The sequence below is a fragment of the Embiotoca jacksoni genome, unplaced genomic scaffold, assembly GCF_022577435.1.
Source record: "Embiotoca jacksoni isolate LCO1_2020_lvr unplaced genomic scaffold, fEmbJac1.0.p SCAF_4, whole genome shotgun sequence".
NCBI lineage: Eukaryota > Metazoa > Chordata > Actinopteri > Embiotocidae > Embiotoca > Embiotoca jacksoni.
In genome coordinates this window covers 22,021,102-22,041,840 of record NW_027185392.1, presented here as the reverse complement: position 1 = coordinate 22,041,840, position 20,739 = coordinate 22,021,102, and the positions used below count along the sequence as shown (strand labels likewise).

General features: G+C 38.6%; 1 protein-coding gene across 3 annotated transcripts; it reads left to right on the top strand.

The window, feature by feature from the left end:
* The first annotated feature begins 2,562 nt into the window (after positions 1–2,562).
* Positions 2,563–19,584, top strand: sp2 (sp2 transcription factor). 3 transcript variants are annotated; one of them, XM_069168345.1, is made up of 8 exons: positions 2,563–2,602; positions 9,152–9,228; positions 10,347–11,102; positions 12,020–12,238; positions 13,457–13,733; positions 14,124–14,301; positions 14,797–14,990; positions 15,894–19,584. In XM_069168345.1, exons 1-8 carry the CDS (start codon positions 2,596–2,598, stop codon positions 15,992–15,994), a joined length of 1,809 nt encoding a protein of 602 aa, XP_069024446.1. In that variant the 5' UTR covers positions 2,563–2,595; the 3' UTR covers positions 15,995–19,584. The 3 variants fall into 3 exon arrangements, with proteins under 3 accessions (XP_069024446.1, XP_069024444.1, XP_069024445.1); XM_069168343.1 differs by lacking the exon at positions 2,563–2,602 and adding an exon at positions 2,614–3,044; XM_069168344.1 differs by lacking the exon at positions 2,563–2,602 and adding an exon at positions 4,884–4,900.
* The last annotated feature ends 1,155 nt before the right edge of the window (positions 19,585–20,739 follow it).

The window sequence follows — 20,739 nt, the reverse complement described above, 5'->3', positions numbered from 1 at the left end:
TCTCTCTTAACCAAACTCAGTGCAAAAGATGAAAGCCAGGCGAAAAAACCAATGAAAAGTGTATGTTCCTTAACTGATGTGCTTTGAATATGTTCTGACTGAACTGACTGGGATTCTGTGCAAGTGATGTGTTCTACACCATTAGGTTATATTCTGACCACAGCATTAAAAAAGAACTCTTCAATCACTCACATGATTTAAAAACAATATATATTATGTTCCCATATAGCAGCTATGGGTCTTTTTCTGTGAGTTAAAATGTTTTACAGCTTCTAGTGGTGGGTTCTTAGCGTAACGAATGCTCAGTTTTTTAACGTCAGCTATTCTCTTTGAATTGTTTAATGCTGAAAAGTCTCCAGCTAATGCTATGGCTTGCTCATGAAGCCTGTTAAGTGAAAAAAGTGAGATATTACAGTTAAATTATGTAGTTCTTTCTCTCTGAGGCGCTCCACAGAAGTGTCTGGGGAGATCACCTGATAGACAGTATCTACATCCTCCACTGCCAACTACAGTGCACTTGAGGGAAAGAGGGAGAAAGTACTTTAGCTAAAAGCAGGATTCCAGTTTCCCAAGCACTTAAAAAAAAAAAAAACTCATGCAGTGATGCAGGGAGAGGGCACACTGGGGACAAACAAGAGATGTCTGTATGAAGGTCAAGTGTACTCTTTGTGAAAAGCCTATATGAAAAGGCACTGCATGCATTGTGGGTGTGGATGTGAATAGAGTCACATGGAGTGATCCAATGACAAAGAAGGACAGCTCATCATAGCCATGATTGTAGCCTAACTGTTGGCTAAAAGTGCCAGGGGGCAGATCAGCTGATGCTGACGACAGATGGGACTGACAGCCACCACGGGAACATTTTCTCCACACGGTGGAAGGACTGCAGTTTCTGAGCTGGGATCATGTCAGACTTTCTGGTCATTGTAACACAAATGCAAAAAGACAAATCCTAAAATCTGGTCGAAGTCCAAGTAACCAGTTTGAGTTAGAATGTTCTATGCTAAAGATAAAAAATGGTTTTACTTCAATTGGAATTGAAATTTTGAGAACATTTTGGATTATGTTGAGACCAAATTTCTGCAGTTGTATATAAGAAGATGTTGACAGTTAACACCAAAGTCTGAGGTGATCAAGTTTCCAGTGAAGCATCAGTTCAACACTGAACAACATAAAGGTCTACAAATGTTTGAATATCATATTATGGTGTATTTAAACTCATTCATTGTTATATCCAATATAATGATTACACATAAACAAAAACGAATTCATGATAACATACCCCAAACAATTTCCCATTACCTACCAAAGAGACGGCGCAATTTTTGAATGGAAAATGACTTAAAATAATAATTAATTTTCTCTCAATGAACTTATTGATGAATCTAATAATTATTTTAGCTCTACTTGAGTATACTGTTGTTTGTTTAATAAGAATCATATTTTGTTTTGCATGTTTTAAATAGAGAACAAACAAATAAATGCACAATATGTCAAACAAATATAGTAAAAACTACAATATCCCTCAGAATTGTTATAGAATAAAATTGTAAAATGGGAAGAAAAGAAAATACCTCATATATATTAATTTGTATAACACTTAAGCAAATTGAGTAAATAATTCTTTGTGAGTTAGTCACTGAGTGTCCCCTTTCAAATCAAATAATTTTACCCATACATAGCCGTAGGTTGATTTAATAGTCATGGATTACTGAACTGGCCTATTAGGCACAGGATCAGGGGCTGAAAAGGTCAGGGTGGCCCTGATCCCGAAACTGATAAAGTAGGCAAACTGTTAACATATCCTGTTGTACTGCTGTAAAAACTAGAAAATACTCAAAACAACAACAAAGAGACTTAAACCAGCAAAAAACTAAACAAAACAAAAAACCTAAAGCAAAATGAACACATAGACCAGAAACAAGTGATGGAGATTTACAAATGTGCCCACGGGGCCATGGTTATAGCCAATATTGTATTGATTGTTTGATCTTTAACATTAGAGAAGTGTCGTCGTAAATAGATAGATAGATAGAGCTATGTTGACTTTAAAAGTAGCAAAACAAAAATAAAGTTGCAGAAAAGTAGGCTGTGTTCATAACTTTAAAATAATCGTATAACTATTTTACTGTAGCTTAGTGCAGTCAGCATTAACCAACATAATGGCCTGCTCATCACTGTGCAGTGGGACAATTTAACCATGTCACACACTTGACTTAAAGCTCATTGATCAACGCGGCTGTCATTCTTGTTTTCATCGAACTGCCCCACAAAAATCACATTGGCAGTTGGGGACGTCAGTGAAACCGTTTTCCTGCTGTAATAGGGCACTCACTTGTTCGAGGTCTACCCATCGGAACCCTCCCTCCCGAGCACAATCTCGACATCTCATTGGTTTACCCGTCATCCATCGACCAACGTATAAATATATCAAATCGTGATTGGCTCAGTTGAATTTCAATCACAAAGACAGGTCAAGCCAATTGGTCCATCTGTCTGACAGTCACCACTCCATTGTCCGTGGATTGGTGCAGCTGCGCGGGCGGATTCCTCCATGGGCTAGGTCTTCAAGGCTCGCGGAGAGCGAATGTCGTCATGAGCGGTGGGTAGGAATTAAAACATTGGTGTTTATATTACATTCTACTTCGTAAAACATTGTATTTGCATTGTAGAGAAAAGCACTGGACATCGGGTGGTACGAATAACTATGTTTTAGGGGGATTCAGATAGTTGTGTGAACCAATATAAGCAATGCACTTCCGGAAAAGGGCTGCCTTTTTCTGTAACGTTATCAAAGAGAGTTTGACTTGCTAGCTACGCGTCAGCTAGCCAACATGCTAGTGGAAGCTATGTTGCTGGTCCCTTACTTGTTTTTCCACAAATCTTACTGTGCATTTCCACCATTCATCAATCCCACAACAAAACAGAGAATTGTTGTGGTGGTGCAAGTAACGCTCCCACGTCGGACCGTTGGTCAATAAAGAGTAAGCTGCACATATACCAGATCAGCTTACGGTAGCTGCTAGCCACTTCAGTCTGTCCCGGTAAGTGAGCGTTGCTAACCAGCTAGCTTGCAAACGTTAGCTGCTTGTCCCGAGCAAACCTTCCCAACAGTGTGTGTTTGATGGCGGCGCTACTTTGAGGCCGCACCATTTTTCTATTTGTGCATTACTTCTTGGGCTTAAATACACACTTGCATAAACGGTGGTGGTTGTTATACTGAAGTAGTGTTCATTGTGCTAATGCACTGTAATCACCCATCCATGCTGGTGTTTCCAAAAATGCATCTCAGCCAATATAAGTGTGTGGCACAGCAGGCTGAGATGTCCCCCGTGTGAAAGTCTTTTACTTTGGCAGTGAAAGTTTAGTCATTGGGATCAACAGCTTCATTTATAATACTTGTACTTAATGAGGCAGGCAGCTCCAACAGAGAACAATTCCCATTTGTTAGGCTGATCAACAGCCCAAAAACACAGAGATTGAGTCTTTTTTTCCATCAGGGTAAAGTTCAGTGTTGACAGATGAGGTGGCAGAAATAGATAGTTATTTTTTTGTTGAAAAGAGGATTTTCAGGTTTTAGGCATTTCCTCATCTATCATAGCAGCTTATCTTTTGTGTTTTGAATTATCCAAACTTGAGTGTGGTTGTAATGAAACCCCAACTAGTGCCTTTGATGTAGGCTATAATCATTAATGCTGGAGCCACAGACCGAACCATCTTTTTCTGAAAAAAATCAGCATGTAAGGCTTTGACAAACCCCAGTGGTTTTCCATACATGTGGATAAAAACAATACATCCACCGTTTGATAAGATTCCCCCCCTCCCTCCTCTAAATGTTATCACTTTAATTATCCAAAGAAAGCTGTCTGCTGCGACTGATATTTACACTTTGAATGAAGTGAACCAACATTTGTATATAATTTGATATCCTGCTTTAGGGTAGTTTTAAAAAAAAAAAAAAAAAAAAATCTATAAAAGTCTTGCGTGATCATCTGCACACACATGAAATCAGCGTCTTTTGCAGTAAGAGTAGACTGATGATGAATCTCTCCATTCGCAGCAGCCAATGCATTTCACAAGTGTTGCTGGTTGCCTGAACAGTGCTTTATAGCTGTGATGTGGTTATATGTCACCTACTGTTTGATTTCAGGTGTCTTAACATGTCTTGACCTGAACTGATGTACCCAAGTACTAGTTATAGTTCTGTTTATTCTACACACTCATGAATGATGACAACTGTTCAGTTATATAAAAATACTCTTGAGCAATACTGTTTCATTAAGGTGCAAATGAAAACACTTTAGGGAGGCTACCGCAGACATAGACTGCATCCTTTTGTAAGGCACATTTTTATGATGCATATGAATTGAGTTTGGAATATATATTTTTCAAAGCTGATGAATGTATTTGTGTAGAAACTGTATTGTAGTTCAGGCAATAATGGCAATTAGTGTAAAACCTGAGCTTTACCCAGCGCAATTCTGCTTGACAATAACAGCCTTGACCTATTTTAGCCATTGGGCAGCTTTTCTTTAGCCTGACTGCCTCAACTGTGGCTCACAGCCAGACCCATATATTCACATAGTGAATTTGGGTCCGGTTTGCTTGGTCTTCAAGATTTACTCTGCTCTTAAACTGCTGGACAAGCCTGCCCTAAATATATTCATGCCGACTGTCTAAACTAAAATATAAGATGCTCAGTATTTGTTTTGAATTTTCCTCTCACATTGTTTTTGATTGCAGTCCCATAGTGCATTTCCTTGCTTAGAGAGCATCTGAATCTTTGCCGCTGGCTTGTTATTTGCCAGTCAGCTTTGTTTGTGCTTAAACTTTTACAGGGCCAAACATATCAGCTCTCATGGCTAGACTTCTAACTTCATGAAAATCAGCTGGCATGATGGTTTGTAAAGGATGTTACTTTACATTGAGTCTTTTTAAGAATCAAAAGACTGCTCTTTGTTTTGCTCTTGTTTGCCAAACAGATTATTGTCTCTTTTTTTAAGGGTACACAGTAATATCAGCACGTCATTGGTATCAGATGAAGGCTTTAAAATAAAAATTTAGCATTTGGCCAGAAATGAACACTTCTGCCGATATGACATTAAAATTACAATTTGATTGGGCCTAAATGCTCAATAATTTACTAAATAGAAAATATTACAGAAAAATAAACATGGCATGGTTGACAGACCTAAGTTAAAGTGGTAGTATTCTTATTTTACCCTGTGAATTTGTACATTTTAGAAAATGTAATACTTTATATCTGCATTTGCCATATATTGGTATCTGCAATTTGCCAACAGAGTTGGAAAATATTCGCACATTGAATATTTGACAAAAGAATTATGTATCGTGCATCCCTACTTTTCTTTTGATTGGTTCGATCTAATATGGAATAGTTGATTAAAGATAAAACGTCCTTAAACGGTCTTGTTAGGACATGTTGATGGTTTAGATAACGCAATTGTTTAAGTTACCACAGAAAGATCTATAGGAGAGAAGTGAGCTAATTAATCACGTGTGGCACACTGTACTTGATAATCCATCTGTGACAGCTGTAGGAGTCACCACTACTGGGAGCGAAAGGAATACATGGCTCAACAGAGCTCTGAATCTTTGTCAGCCTGGCTACAGTGCTGAAAAAAACCTTTGGGTTATTCTCGTTTTCCTTTATCAAAGATGAATAAAATTCATCTCTGGCATTACGGCTTCTTTTATATAGGTTTATTCAATTTTTTTTAATGCTTGGTAAAATTCTTCTAAATTACAATAACGTAACTGTCACGTCAGAACAAGATCAAGAGTGTAATTAAAACTGAGTGGGTTTCTTTACATTCTGAGTGAAGCCCGTCGTGTGATAATGAATTAAATGCAGTGCTGAGGCTGTCATTGTCAACATCAACATGATTGTTTAAGTCAGCCAACTTAATCACCTTCTCTGTATTATAAACCAAATTAAATTTAAAAAGTCAGCGTTCAGATACAAACTGAGTAATCAGTAAATGATGGCATGCAGTTAAAAATGTCTTCCCTGGTTAGATAAGGCAGTTGTCCATAGCAAACTACAGTCTGACATTGTTATGGCAAAAATACACACTAATTCCATGTTAACTTCAGTGACCCCTGCTTACAGTAATCAGGTATCATTACCACAGATATGAGTAACAATCTTACTATATTTAAGTTTATCCTTAGCCAGCAGTTTCAAATAGGATTCAACGTCGCATGTTCTCACCTCAGGGATACATTTGACTGTGGTTGCTGGAGTCGTTGTAGTTAACTAGTTAACTACTACTGCTTTACAATACTATTGACTGTTTTTCAAAGAACACTTTAATAGATTGCATAGTGTAGAATATAGTTTTTTGCTACCTCCCAGAAAGCTGTTAAGTTGTAAAAATTCACTCATGAGATAATCCATTACAGTGGTAGTTACTTACTGCTGTATTTGAGATTTATTGACGCATTTAATGAGGTTGGAAGTGCAAAAATGTGCATTAAGTTACTAAAAAAATAACTTAAAAACTCACTGAATGCATATTTGAAATATCTTTAAAGCATATTTAAATTTTTACCAAGGAATATAATGAATAAATGCCAGTAGATGCGTATGCATTTAAGAATAAAAACAGAACACAGTAACCAAAGCAGCAAATATATTTGTAACCTATCTATGACTACTAAATGGGGCTGACACATGCTAAACTTAATTTATGGTGCGCTGACAACAGACTTATGTCCCAACACAAAATGATAAATAAAAATGACACTTGACAAACACATCATGACATCCCTGATACCATATGTGATGTGATTACTTTTTAAAGACAACAATGCTGCTTTTTATGTTGGTGTCCAAGTATTGTTAATAGTAAATGTAGTCAATGGAAGCAATAAATTCCTCAAAAGATTATTTTTTTTCTCTTGGAAGCAGCTGCATTATCTGTTGTTCTTCCAGTAGAATATTAAAAAAAATATTCAAAATGTTTTGGCAAACAACATAGTGTTTTAACCCTTGCTAGGGGTGGTGATACAAGGCAACATTTGGACAAGTATTGCTTTTGTTCACATTATTTGCAAATGTTACACTATTTGATTAGTACTTATACAACCCTGTTTCCCAAAAAGTTTGGACAATGTGTTACATGTAAATAAAACTATAATGCAATAATTTGCCATGCACATAAACCCATTTTAATTGCAAATAGACCAAAGACAACATGTTTAAATGGAGAAACTTTTTTGTTTTATGAAAAATATATGCTCATTCTGAGTTTGATGCCAGCAATATGGCTCAAAAAAGTTGGGACTGAAAAAGTGTAATGCCAAAAACAACACCTGGTGCAACATCTCGCAACTATTTAGGTTAATTTGCAACAGATCAGTAACATGATTGAGTATAAAAACAGGCAGATTCTCTCAGCAGTGAAGATGGTGAAAGGTTCACCACTCAGTGAAAGACTGGGTGGGAAAATAGTGCAACAATCTAAGAATAATGTTACTCAACGTTAAATTGGAAATAATTTGGGGATTTCATCATCTACGTTACAAAATGTCATTAAAAGATTCTGAGAATGTGGAGAAATCTCTGTACACAAGGACAAGGCCAAAAAACAATATTGGATGGCCGTGATGTTCAGGCCCTCAAAATGCACTGCATTAAAAACAAATCATGTGGTGGAAATCATTGTCCAGGCTAAGAAACACTCCCAGAAACCATTGTTTGTGAGCTTAGCTCATCGCTGCATCCACAAATGCTGGTTAAAACTTTACCATGCAGAGAAGAAACCATATATAAACATGATCCAGAAACACCGCTGCCTCCTCTTGGCCCGAGCTCATTTAAGATGGACTGAGGTGAAATGGAAAACTGTCCTTTTGGTCTAACGAATCAAAATTTTTGATTCTTTTTGGAAATCATGGATGCTGCATCCTCTGGGATAAAGAGCAGAGGGACCACCCAGCTTGTTATCAGCGGTCAGTTGAAATGCCAGCATCTGTGACGCTATAGGGATGTCTTGGTGCACGTGGCCAGGGTAGCGTGCACACCTGGGAAGGCACCATTAATGCTGAATGATATAAACAGGTTTTGGAGGAACATATGCTGCCATCCAGACAACTTCCTTTTCAGGGAAGGCTTTGTTTATTTCTACAAAACAATGCCAAACCACATTCTGCATGTATTTCTACTGCATGGCTCTGTAGTAGAAGGGTCCGAGTGCTAAACTGGCCTGTCTACAGTCCAGACCTGTCGCCTATTAAAAAATTTGGCACATCATGAAATAACAAATAAGACAAAGGAGACCCAAAACTGTTGAGCAGCTGAATAGGTTTAACAGGCAAGAATGGAACAACATTTCCCCTCCAAAACTCCAGCAACTGGTCTCTTCATTTCCCAAACAAATAGATTATTGTAAAAAGAAGTGATGCAGAACAGGGGTAAACATGCCCCTTTCCCAACTGTTTTGATACGTGTTGCTGGCGTCAAATTCAAAATAAACATGTTTTTCATAGAACAATAACATTTATTGTTTCAGCATTTAATATGTTCTCTATTGGTCTATGTACAATTAAATATGGGCTTGCATGATTTGTAAATCATTGCATTCTGTTTTTATTTACATTTTACACAGCGTCCCAACTTTTTTGGAAACAAGGTTGTAGTTCCATGATGAATTAACCACTTTCTCGCCTGCCTTTTTGCTCTCTGCAAACAATGTCGTCTGGCTACTTACCTTTTTTTTTTGTTGAGTGGGTACTACAAGGGGAAAGACTTTGGAGGACAATCGTCAGAAGCTCGTGCACAATGCATCCTGGTCTATATAGACATTGCCGAGAAGGAAAATCTTGGCTTTCTTGCACACTGAGGAATTTATTGCTTCCGTTGACTTCAACACTGTGTGCACATAAATACACATTGATATTCTCCCACAGCATTAAAATATTTGGGGGTGTGTGTGTGTATATATTTTTTTAAACCTGTGGCATTCCTAAAAGCTTTGAGTTGTCAATCATGCTAGTTGACCACATTTGTGGGGAAAATTATTGTCAACATGTAATTATTTGCCAGTTAATACAGTAATTAATGCAGTTAATGACTTCATTTATGAATTTATTTAGCATGCAGCTGACCCTGATGTGTGTTTTCCAGATCAACAGGACAGTATGGCCACCACTGTTGCTGTCAGTCCCAGCGAATACCTTCAGCCCTCCACTGCCTCTACACAAGTGAGTAACAGTCAGATGCCATGTTCTGCTATTCTCTACACTCTGATTGCACTATTGCACTCTGATTGCACTGTTGCACTCTTGTAACATCATCATCTCTGTATTCATATGGCTGCAGTCGCAGTTCGGTAATTTTCTGTAGGTCCATCCATCTGTTGTAAGAGCTTTAAAGGCTCTGTTGGACAATCTGACAATCACTTGTCATGTTAGTTCATTAAGTTCAAGAATTACTGCACAGCTGCAGTGTCGGCGGGAGCGGACATCATAGCACAACTCATATCATGTGCTGAAATCCCACATCCGTCATTAAAACATAGGGCTCTATATCTTTTGCTTTAAACATCTCCAGTGCTTCATTTCTGGATTTGGACCTGTCTAAATATGATGGGCAGGCTGTTTAATTGCTGCAGGAAGAAGGAGTTGCTCTTCTAAACCCGACTCGCTCCTCCTTGCACTGTCAAAGGAGACACTGGCGTGATGTTTTCTTTAATGGTTCTTCATATTGACAGTTTTCCTGATCTAGGCAGACAGAGTCCACATCGAAATATGCTTTCAGACGTGCGTTATATTCCTGCTCAAAGTCGCTCAGCAAGATATCTTAATGAGGTAGGAGCGAGACAAAGGAGAAACAAGGAAAACAAACCGGTAGAGTCACGAGCTGAAACTTGCGACTCGCCAGTAAGAGCAAAGTTCTCAGAGTAACTGGGCTGAAAATATTTTATACAAACCTAATTGGAACGAGCTGATGCCAGAAATTAACCAGAAGGAGTCACGAGTAGTTGTTAATTTCTGAGGACGCTGGACACTGACAGAGCGTGTGAGTCTGTCTCAGCAGAGCTGCAGCAGTAGGAGGAGGCGGGGCTTGGTGTGTATCTGGCCTCGGTGGTTGCACAAAGCCAGTTTAGAAGCCTTCATCAACATGGATATTGACACAATTACTCACATAATACTCATACTCGTCAAAAAATACGTTATCTGTACTGGATACTCGTCTCACCCCTAGATTTTGTTTTCACTTATTCATTTTAGCTTCTGATCAGCTGCCTCAACTCATCCTGCCCTTCATGCTTAAACTCTATCTACCCTCGCTGATTTTAATACAAAGCTTCTCCCTGCAGGACACTCAGCCCTCTCCTCTGGCCCTCCTGGCTGCCACCTGCAGTAAAATCGGCCCTCCTGCTGCTCAGGCTCCTGTCGCTTCTCCCCCAGCACAGCCGCAACCTCGAAGGCTCCTTCCCATAAAGCCGGCTCCCATAGCCCCGGCTCCACCCAAAAACCTGGGTTTCCTTTCAGCAAAGAGCAATGTAATCCAGCTCCCTGCTGGCCTGGGCTCCACAGCTCCCGGCAGCCCCATTGTCCTTACTATCCAGCAGAGTCCCGCCCGCACCAACACCTCGGCCCCTGCCAACATCCAGTACCAGGTGGTGCCGCAGATTCAGGGCGCCCAGACTATCCAGGTGATGCCACAGGGGGGTCAGATCCAGCTTATACCAGGGACCAACCAGGCCATCATTACCACTCCCATGACTCTGCCGGCCCCGGCTGCTGCCACCACTCCGGTCACCCCACAGAAGACAGTAGCCATCAAGCCCTCCCTCAAGTTACGAAAGCCAAACAACACAGCCGCAAACATGGTGCAGCTTCCTAGTGGGCTAACACTGCCCCTCAACGTGGCTACAGGAGAAGTTGGTGGTACGCAAATTGTCACAGAGACTGCCGCGGCCCCTCCCACTCCTGGAAAAGGACGACGAGGAAGGAAGAAGAAAGTGGTTCTGAGTGCTGAGCATGCGGCACCTCTTCCCACACAGGCTGCCTCCCCACCCCCAGAGCACATGGAGACCATCTTAATAGAAGCTGGTGACAACATCATACAGGTACAACTGCTTGCTGCTGTTTCTGCAGAGGTGCCGCACTAAAAGCAACAGAGATGCCCACTTTTTGTTAACATTGGCCCATTCTACAATACAAGCATTAAAGTTATGTATCAAACAATCCGAATATGTTTGCGATGAACTCTGGGAGGTTTCTGGATCTGTAGTGACTCTTTCCAGGCAAAGTACAGTTTTTCAGTTGAAAGGTTGTGCAAACACAAGGGTGATTTTTTATTTATTTTTTATTTTTTTTACATTGATAACACAAGTTTAGAGTTTCCTTTCATCACAGGTAGTGAACAGTTTTGTTCGTTAACAGTCACAAATACAAAGGTGTTGAATTTTCTACTATGGATACGAGTAGTTAACATTCAAATAAGAGATCCTGAAACAAGTGACTTGCTTGACATTTTTATTTTAAACATGATTTTAAAAATGTATTAATTGACTTTCTTAACTTGTTGTAGGTTAACTTTCTGTTAATTGATTATTTATTTCTGCCCTAAGGGGCGCCACCATAGCACTGTGAATCTTCAGTCATTGGTTTTAGGGAGAGTTTTGACTTATTACACATCATTAAAGAGTAAACTAAAAGCTTCTTTAAAATATGTCTGTTGGATGCAGAAGTAAGTCTCTGTTCAGCACTTCAACACTGCTGTATTTACAGCCTGTTCAGCTGCCATTTAGTGGCCAAAATATCAACTGATAGCAATGTAATACAAACTAAACTTAGTTGTTTTGGATATAATGGATACAAAAGCTGCTGTTTCTCAGATTTAACTCTAGCCTGTGCTTCAGCAGCCTTGAGCCCAAAATCCTGCTTGCTTCACTTATGGTCACACACCTCCAGATGTGAGTGCGAGCGAAAAGCTTAATACATAAACATCTCGGGTTAACTTTTTATGTCTCTGCATTTGCAGGCGGGGAACAATTTGCTGATCGTGCAGAGTCCAGGGCAGCCAGCTATGGTGCAGCAGGTCCAGTTGGTCCACCCTAAGACGGATTCTCAGGTCGTTCAGATCCCCCAGCAGGCCTTGAAGGTGGTGCAGGCAGCCTCTGCCACATTGCCACCCGTCCCACAAAGACAGTCCGTCTCCTCGAGTCTGCAGGTCACTCCGACAGAGCCAACACCAACACAGGTATCTATTCAGTCCTTCTCTCACTTTAATACCATTATGTTTGTCCTGGCTTCTGATAGGTTGACTGCAATTCAAAGCTGTTGTGTAGTAAAAGCACACCAGTGAATACATGTAAATATTCATTCAAAATCACCATCCCCTTTTGTGTCAAATTGCGAATTAAATTAAAACACATTTTGTAAACCAGTGTCATGTTTATTTTGATCAAACCTGATTAACTCCAAGTCCAATAATCACTTTCTTTTAGCTATGTTTTTGGTTTATCCAAATCCCTGACGGAATTAAATTATATTTATTTATTTATAGGAGATAGCAGACATTAATCAACACTGACAATTGTCAGAAATGTCAATGCAAATGTTAAGGGTTAGCTCAACAGCTAATTTACACTCGTAATCTATATAATATCTGGCTCTATGATGCACCAGAATGTTCAGTATCGCTAGTATCTAAAGGATTCTGTCTCTTATTAGTGGTTTTTAAAGCTTTAATTCTTGACAGAACGACCGCAAAAGGAAATTTGATCCCATTGAAAGTAGGAATTTTAATAGGCTATAACAAGAACAAAATGCTATATTGGAGATTAACGGCAAGAAAGTCAACGTAGTGGGAAAAACAACGGGACAGCACAGTAGAACTCGGTGTTGACAGTGACCCTGGGGGACAAATTCATGGCGCACCACCTTGCGTATGCCAAAGAAAACCCAGTGTGTCCTTAATGTGCCTTTTTTGGTTTTGAACAGTGAATTCCCACCTCTCGAAATGCGAATGTCACCCAAAACACCTCTCAAGGCATATTTCGTCATTGCCATACACTTCTGGATGCATTTTTAGGGTCTCTGTTGCCAATTCCCACAAATTAGCAATGGAGACAAAGAATTTTATTTGCATGGAAAAAAAAATCACAGATGCGCCGGATCAGCGATTACAAAAATGCACGTCACTTGGTTGCTGATTTTGACCAAGCGACAAAATTTGTAACACTCACCCATTAGAGTTATACCTTCCTCCATGCATGTCATAGAGATGTTCAAATCCTAAAAGTAGAGTAAAAAAATACTTTTTTGTATTTGCATTTCATCTTCATTGGATAATATACAAATATGTAAAAATGGAATTGATTAAAAAAAATCAGGAAATTGGCTTATACCGCAACCACACTGTACAGTCTATTTTAAATAAAACTTAAGATATGCTTTTGACATTTTCTTTCCTCAGATCCTCTTTAAAACAGCTTTGGGTGAGTGGCAGTCAGTTCAGTTACAGGACTCCGTTTCCACGACAACAACCACCACCACCATTTCGTCGCCGGCCGGCACCAAGAGGACTCAAGCGGGGGGGCGAAAGGAGCGGACTCTTGCAAAAATTGCCCCAGCAGGTGGAATGATAGCATTGAATACGTCGCAGCTGTCCTCAGCAGCACAAGCAGTGCAGACGATCAGCATCAATGGGGTCCAAGTTCAGGGAGTTCCTGTTACCATCACCAACGCAGGAGGTGAGCTGATGTTGGATGGTCAAGTTCTCTGTTGGTTGTTTGCAACAAGAGAGACCCACTATAAATATCGATTAATAGTCGATTTGTTCCAAGCAAGTTTTTAGTAGTATTTTTGCTTAAAATGCCCATCCCTACTATAAATACACTAAAATAATCATCACCAGTCAATCGTTTTAAAAAATGGAAAAAGAAACTATTGATAAAATCTTTCTCTTTACAACATATTTTCAACTCATTGCTCCTATATCTGTAAAATGTTGATGTTGCCCTCAATTTGAATTTTACTCCAATTTGATTCATGGCAGTCAACCAATGATTTAATTCGATTGCTCAGCTCTTGCAAGTGTTCCAGTATGTGTCTTGCAGTGTTTTTGTCTCTGTGTTTGTCAGGCCAGCAGCACCTGACGGTACAGGCAGTGCAAGGTGGAGGGCTTCAGCTGGCAACCACACAAGGCCAGCCAGCCATCCAGGTAGACCAGACCCTCACCCTGGAGCTGCCTGGCCAGCCAGGAGAGAAGAAACGACGCATGGCCTGCACATGTCCCAACTGTAAAGATGCAGACAAGAGGTGACTGAGAACAAAAGGGGTGGACAAATATGTGCCAATTTAATATTTTACTCGCCCAAGTTTTCTTGGCTTTCAGTAGAAAGACGACAACAGATTTTAAATTGCAAGAATGTAAGGGAATATTATCGACTGAAAACGGATACTACGGACAGATTTTCAGTTCATTGCTAAAAAATTCTATTTAGTTATCTGCACTTAGATATTTTGAGAGCTGTGTATTGTGCATAAAAGTAATTGGTGTCAATTCCAGGAAATTCTCCCTCCGGTTGAACCATGTTAGTCATTTTCTGTTTGCATAGACTGAGCACGAATTCTTTGTCATTACTATTCAGTATGTAGTTTGTAAATAAAGTTTCAACTTCTAAAATTTAAGTCTCTGCATTAACTGATGTTCAAAAAACAATGTTTGTCTTAAAGTCCATTACGATTGAATTTAATGTGCTGACCCTGAAAACTCTATATTACACTGAATGTATGTGAATGTTCACTCTTCAGGCCTGGGGAAGTCGGTAAGAGGAAACACATCTGCCACGTTCCTGGCTGCGAGAAGACGTTCAGGAAAACGTCGCTGCTACGAGCTCACGTCCGGCTGCACACCGGCGAAAGGCCCTTCGTCTGCAACTGGGTTTTCTGTGGGAAACGTTTCACACGCAGTGACGAGCTGCAGAGGCATGCCAGGACTCACACAGGTGCAAACACTGAAACATGCATGTAAACCAACACACGTCCACACAAAGAATTATGAAATGGTTTGATGGTTCATTTTAAAATGATATGTGGGTGGATAAAAAAAGTTGCGAGACCGCTCCTGTTGCATGCGAATGGAGCGTACATGTATATGAAGCAAGTAAGTATACCAAGTTTTATGGCACCCGACTTGCACACCTTTTTGTGACATCGGTGCTTTCTCCATGCACCTGAGACTTGAGCAGAGAGTGCACATACAAGTTTCAAATTTTGTGAGCGGGCGTGTTGCCATGCTGGTGACAAAGCCAACCAGGGATTGTTGATCTGTGGATGGACTGCCTGCTCTGTGCTTAGCTCCCAAATGACTGTAGTTGTGGTAGACTTATGAAATACTTTAATTTTGCATTGCATCTAATTCCATTGGAGTCCATTTATTTGTTTAAAGGAGGTATTCACAGAGCTTTTTGACAGCTGTAATATCGTTTGCATGTTTCTCATGTTTGTGATCTCACAGGGCCACACACGTTTCGCGGAGCCCGTTATGAATGGTTCTCCTTCCTCTTTTGTTGCCTAATTTGCAGTGTTTAGGTGCATTATTGGCACCGTCTGGTGGCAGTATCACATTACTTACTAGGCTCTAGTGAAAACAAGACAAGACGATGGTTGAATAAACTATTTGATTTTCTTATGATTTAATGACTATTTGAAAAATTCAAAATCATCACTGATTCCTAGTCATGTACATGTAGATATATGCAAGTGCTGATTTATGCTTTAATAAATGTTTTTAGTTTTTGCTGATTAAATTATGTTGTGTTGACCCAAGCCTGTTTAGAAGATTTTTACTGAACAGAAGTTTACATTAAAAGCTTTGCTTATCACTTTCTTTTTTCTTTCTCCCACAGGAGACAAGCGCTTTGAGTGCAGCCAGTGTCAGAAACGCTTTATGAGGAGTGACCACTTGACGAAGCATTACAAGACTCACATAAACACCAAGAACCTGTGAGGAGACTGTAGACTGAGTTTATACTAAAAACAAACTCTCAGAAAAGAACTGTATCACAGGAAGGAGATACAGAAGAGACAAGACCAAGGGACCATGTGACTCATCCCATAGCGGGAAATACAAAAAAAAAAGCACCTAGATCCCTTCTCACTCTTCTAGGACGCTGTGTAGCGTGATGTACAAAGAAATCCTTCCTGGTGGACTTCAAACTGATCCAGCAAATTAATTAAATGTAGGTTATTTTTTATTTTTTAAATTTTTATTCTTGTCTGAGCGAAGGCCAGAACCAGCTCAGACTGAATTGGTAAGATGACGAGATGGCAACTTCAGATACTTATCTCTGTTTGCTTATTTATGAACTTCTGAGGGAAAAACATACCCAGAATTATTCAGACACAAACACCCAAGACTCCAGGACCTCAGTCATCTCTTTTGTTTTTCCTCCCCCAAAATATTTTTTGTGGAATATTGGGAGCTCCCAGAAACTGACTGTCAGGCATCAAAAAAGAAGCAAATTTAACACCATGCTTTTTAAATTGAACAGATATTTTCAATGTGTAATGCCTATTGTTTTTGAAGCTATTTGTGTTTCAGCAGGAGTCTCTGTTAATTTAAAACTTATATACCCCAAAAATGATGAGGACCATTGGATTATAAACATCTTTCACAATACTTTGAAAACCTTTTAGAAGATTATATCGGCTATTTTTAAAGTGTGTAAATGCATATCCAGAAAAAAATATTATATTGACAGTGATCTTAATAATGTTTAAAGTTTAAAGATAAGGCTTAAATTTAGTGTAGAGATAAAAAAAAAAAAAAAAAAAAAAAAAAAATTAAAAAAAAAGTGGAATGCACAAGTTAGCTTTGAGGGTACAGATCAGCCTGAGCTCTTCCAGCAAGCCAAGTCAAAGAATGGCACATACGGTGGCAAAGTCATTAAGCTGCGAAGCGTAACAGCAACACTTCAGGCTGAGCTTGGGCTCATAAAAGGTTAAATATAGAGTTTAGGGCTGGAAGTAACTTTGCCTTAAAAGTTGTCTTAGAAATCTTCAAATTAATTTACAAACAGACAAGCTACAAGCAAAAAATTGCTGGAGTTAGAACTGTATAGTTCTGTCTTGGAGAAGTCTGGAGACTCCTTGGATACATATACAGTAATCTGACTGCAGCAATATAAAGGTTGAAACATTTTAAGGTAAGCAAATGTTCCAAAGGCATTTGATATGTTGTTTACTTGAATTGAAAGAAACTAAATTGAATTGGGGACTAATAGAGAACCAGGAATTGATATAAGTGAGTGGTTCGTTTAGTCACTAATGTAACTGGGATCAAGGAAAAGCAGTGTAACCTCTGTCAGTCACGAGGAAGAGATTGTTCTTATTAACATCTCAGACAACTGGAGGAATGCAAGATGATTGAAAAACAAATGTTCATAAAAGATGTGCAGAAAATGTTGTGTAACTTAAGTCAAATAAATATAAATTTTATGGATAGTTTTGTGATTGAAGAGTATAAAACCAAGTTGTTTTTTTTTGTTGGTTGTACAGTTAAGTCTCCTTTTATTAATGAATCATGTTTAATACATGAAACATTTTGTCACAGACTACCAAGAACCTGTCCAAGCAGTTTGGTTGCAAAGATGTAATGAGGGTGTCATGTATGTAGACTACCTAAAATTCTCTACCTTTTAAAGAAGCACTGCAGAAACTTTCAAATAATTTCATTTCTTGACTTGTTGAGGCAGCAGGGCTTAGGTGATTGCCCAAAAACTATTTCAAGAGTTTTTAAAGATTTTGGAAATAAGGTCAAAGAGGTCTCTTGAGTCTCCAGGTGCTACAGATTTAATTTAGTGATCAGCAGAGTCAGTGACCCTCATAATAAACTCACTCAACCATCTCTTTTCCCTGTGGGGTCCATACCTGGCTGCTACATTGTTAAATACCGCAACAGGTACGCTTAAGTCTAGGGCTGGGAATTAGATTTCAATACTTTTCTGGTACTGAAATGTGTTGATAACAGAGTTTCAAAGCTGTTAATACATGCCCATTTATACTTTTTACTTGTTCTTCGATCACATTGTTTCACATTTAAATTAAAGCTTTGCTAGTTTTAGATTGTATTCTATTTGAGTTCTTAAATAGCTGCTGTTCTTTCTCAAATTTAACATCAACTTTACAACTTTTCCTTATTTTATTAATTTTTTTTTTTTTAAATACCTGAATAGTGTGAGTTTTCATTGTGTATTTTTAGAAAAGAAAAACATGTTTATACTTCTTAAAGTAAAGCATCAAAAATGTAAAAATGTACCTTGACCAAGCGACACCCAGCCTGACTTACTCCTTGTGTACTGATAATAAGAACAACAACGTTCCAGGGAAACTTATTATTGTGCTTAAATCACTGTATAATTTTGATTTGTGATTTTGTAGCTATGCATCGCTGTAAATATGATCAGATTTTTAATCATTTGGCCTGACTTGACAATCACGTCACAAGATGCAAAAAAGTTTTCTCAGGCCCTCTATGAGTTATATGATTTTTTTTTTTTTTTCCATCTATATAAGTGCTTCAATTCTGAATTCACATCCGAGAGATTTTTGTTGATATACAGATGACCAGCATTAGGCCTACTGTACAGTTTTCACAAAAGTCACTTAAACATCAGTTGCTTTACAAAAACATAATGTTGCTCATATTAATTTTGATAAAATGAAGATATACTGATCTTTTACCAATAGGTCATCAATCATTTTGAAGCCTGAAGTGGGTCAGTGGGAGTTCCTTTTATTTAAAGAAATACATGACTCATTGTTAAACAAGCCTTTTGGTCAAATTTGCTTGGTGCCATCGGACAGCGAATAGTGGTTTCACTGTGTCGAGTTTCACTATGGCTTGTTTTAATAATATATCTTTTAATAGATGGTGCAGTCTTGCTAAACATTCTCCAACATGTTGCTCTCTGTACACAACGGGGGGAAATTGACCAAAAAGGTTATGTTAAATTAGATTTATTTTTAAAGCACTTTGAATGAGATTTGCTTAAAGTGCTTTGCAAGGGTGACAAATAATGTAAAGCTTAGGTGGCCAATATTTGGTGTGTTTTTAAAGAATGTGTCTGAACACATGCAATGCCATTGGGAGGGATAGACAGAGCCTGCTCATATTTATGTTTGTATTTCATGTCTGAATATGTAAATACAGTGTCAGACACAGTAAATGTAGGATATTACAAAACTAAAGTTAAGCTGCATAGTGTTGCGGTTGGCATAGCCAGCCTTGAAGGAAATGGACTTTGTACAGCGTGTAAGGAATAAAATATAATGTGACATTGTATAGCTTCATTCCCGCTTTGTATAAGACTTCTAGATCTTTTTTCTATTGAATTAAAGATGCCTTAGACAGCTGCACCCAGTATTTAACATTTTTTTCCTGTCTATTTCCAGATAACTGCATTTTGTAAAATTTTTCTTGTGTTTTTAACTTATGTTACATGCTAATGTCATGTGCACTGATTAAAAATCCCAGGTTCCAACATTTGTAAATTTCATGTTGATTGTAATTAAACATAATGCGTTTTTCCAAATTAAGACATCTATGTTGTTTGGTTTCTGTGATTTAAAGCTTCTCCTTCTCCAAGCTTATATGTCAAGCAATGTTCCACAGCCAATTGTATATTAGGGGAATGCGGACAACCAGCAATTAAAAAGTTGTTTAAAGGTGCTAAAACATAAGAGTTTGCTCCTTTTCTACAGTCACCCCCTCAATAAAGAAATGAAACCATTTTGATTGCTTCTTTATTTAGTTTTTTTGATTGTTATCTTTTCTTGTTGCCCCATCATATTATTTCTAATTTCTTGCATGTAGAGCAATGGTTCTAAATCTTCTGGGGCTGATGTCCCGTATGCATTATCCACGCCCCCACCCCTCCCCCCAATTAAAAATATAGGTTGGATGTTAATATTGTTTATTATCCGCTGTTATATAATGATATAAGCCTGTTATCGAATGCCAAATAATAGTGTGTTATTGTTACTTCGGTGTTAGTTTGGATCTTAGCCAACGTGTTAAATAACGACCAAAGTCAAACAGCAGCAGCGGTAGATCAGAAACTCCTGTGTTCTGTGAAGTAAAATATTTTTGTCAAAGGAGTGTTGTGACTTGTGACTAAAGAGAAGATTAAACAATTCTTGTCAGAAAGGGCTCTTCAATAGCAAGAGAAATATTTGAAATATTGTGTTCACTTAAACTGATACAATTTTTTTTTTTTTTGCATGTGGGCCTCTTTTAAGTGGCTACAATACATTTTGTTGCCTGCCTGTAGACAGACACTATTCACCCTGTTGACCAGCAACTGGTGTACTGTGAGGTAAAACTGACGTTTTTTTCAAGTGTTGTCTTTGAAGAGCGCATTATAAGTTTCAGTTCTCCCATGGGAAAGAACTGTCTGTTGCAAGGTAAAGTGGTGAACCAATCACCATAGTTCCTATGATTTCCTCCCAAAGTACTTAAGAGCTACAAAAAAAAAGTGTGATTCCTGGAGTCACAAGGCAAACATAAAAGTTAGGATGCATTATTTGGCAAAGCTGATATGGCTGCAGAGATTTGAGCCATTGTACAGTAAATATGTCCCTTTAACTATTAATGGAAAGCATGTTACAACAGCACACAAACATGGACAGTTTGAAACTGTCATGATGTTCCAAAACTGACAGTTTTCGCTCCATCCGCTTTCAGTTGGGGTG

What these genes read in the sequence shown, in the direction of transcription:
- sp2 (XM_069168345.1), top strand. An exon ending in CCTCCACTGCCTCTACACAA is followed by an intron (nt 9,229 to 10,346) that starts GTGAGTAACAGT and finishes TTCTCCCTGCAG; the next exon opens with GACACTCAGCCCTCTCCTCT. An exon ending in TACCATCACCAACGCAGGAG is followed by an intron (nt 13,734 to 14,123) that starts GTGAGCTGATGT and finishes TGTGTTTGTCAG; the next exon opens with GCCAGCAGCACCTGACGGTA.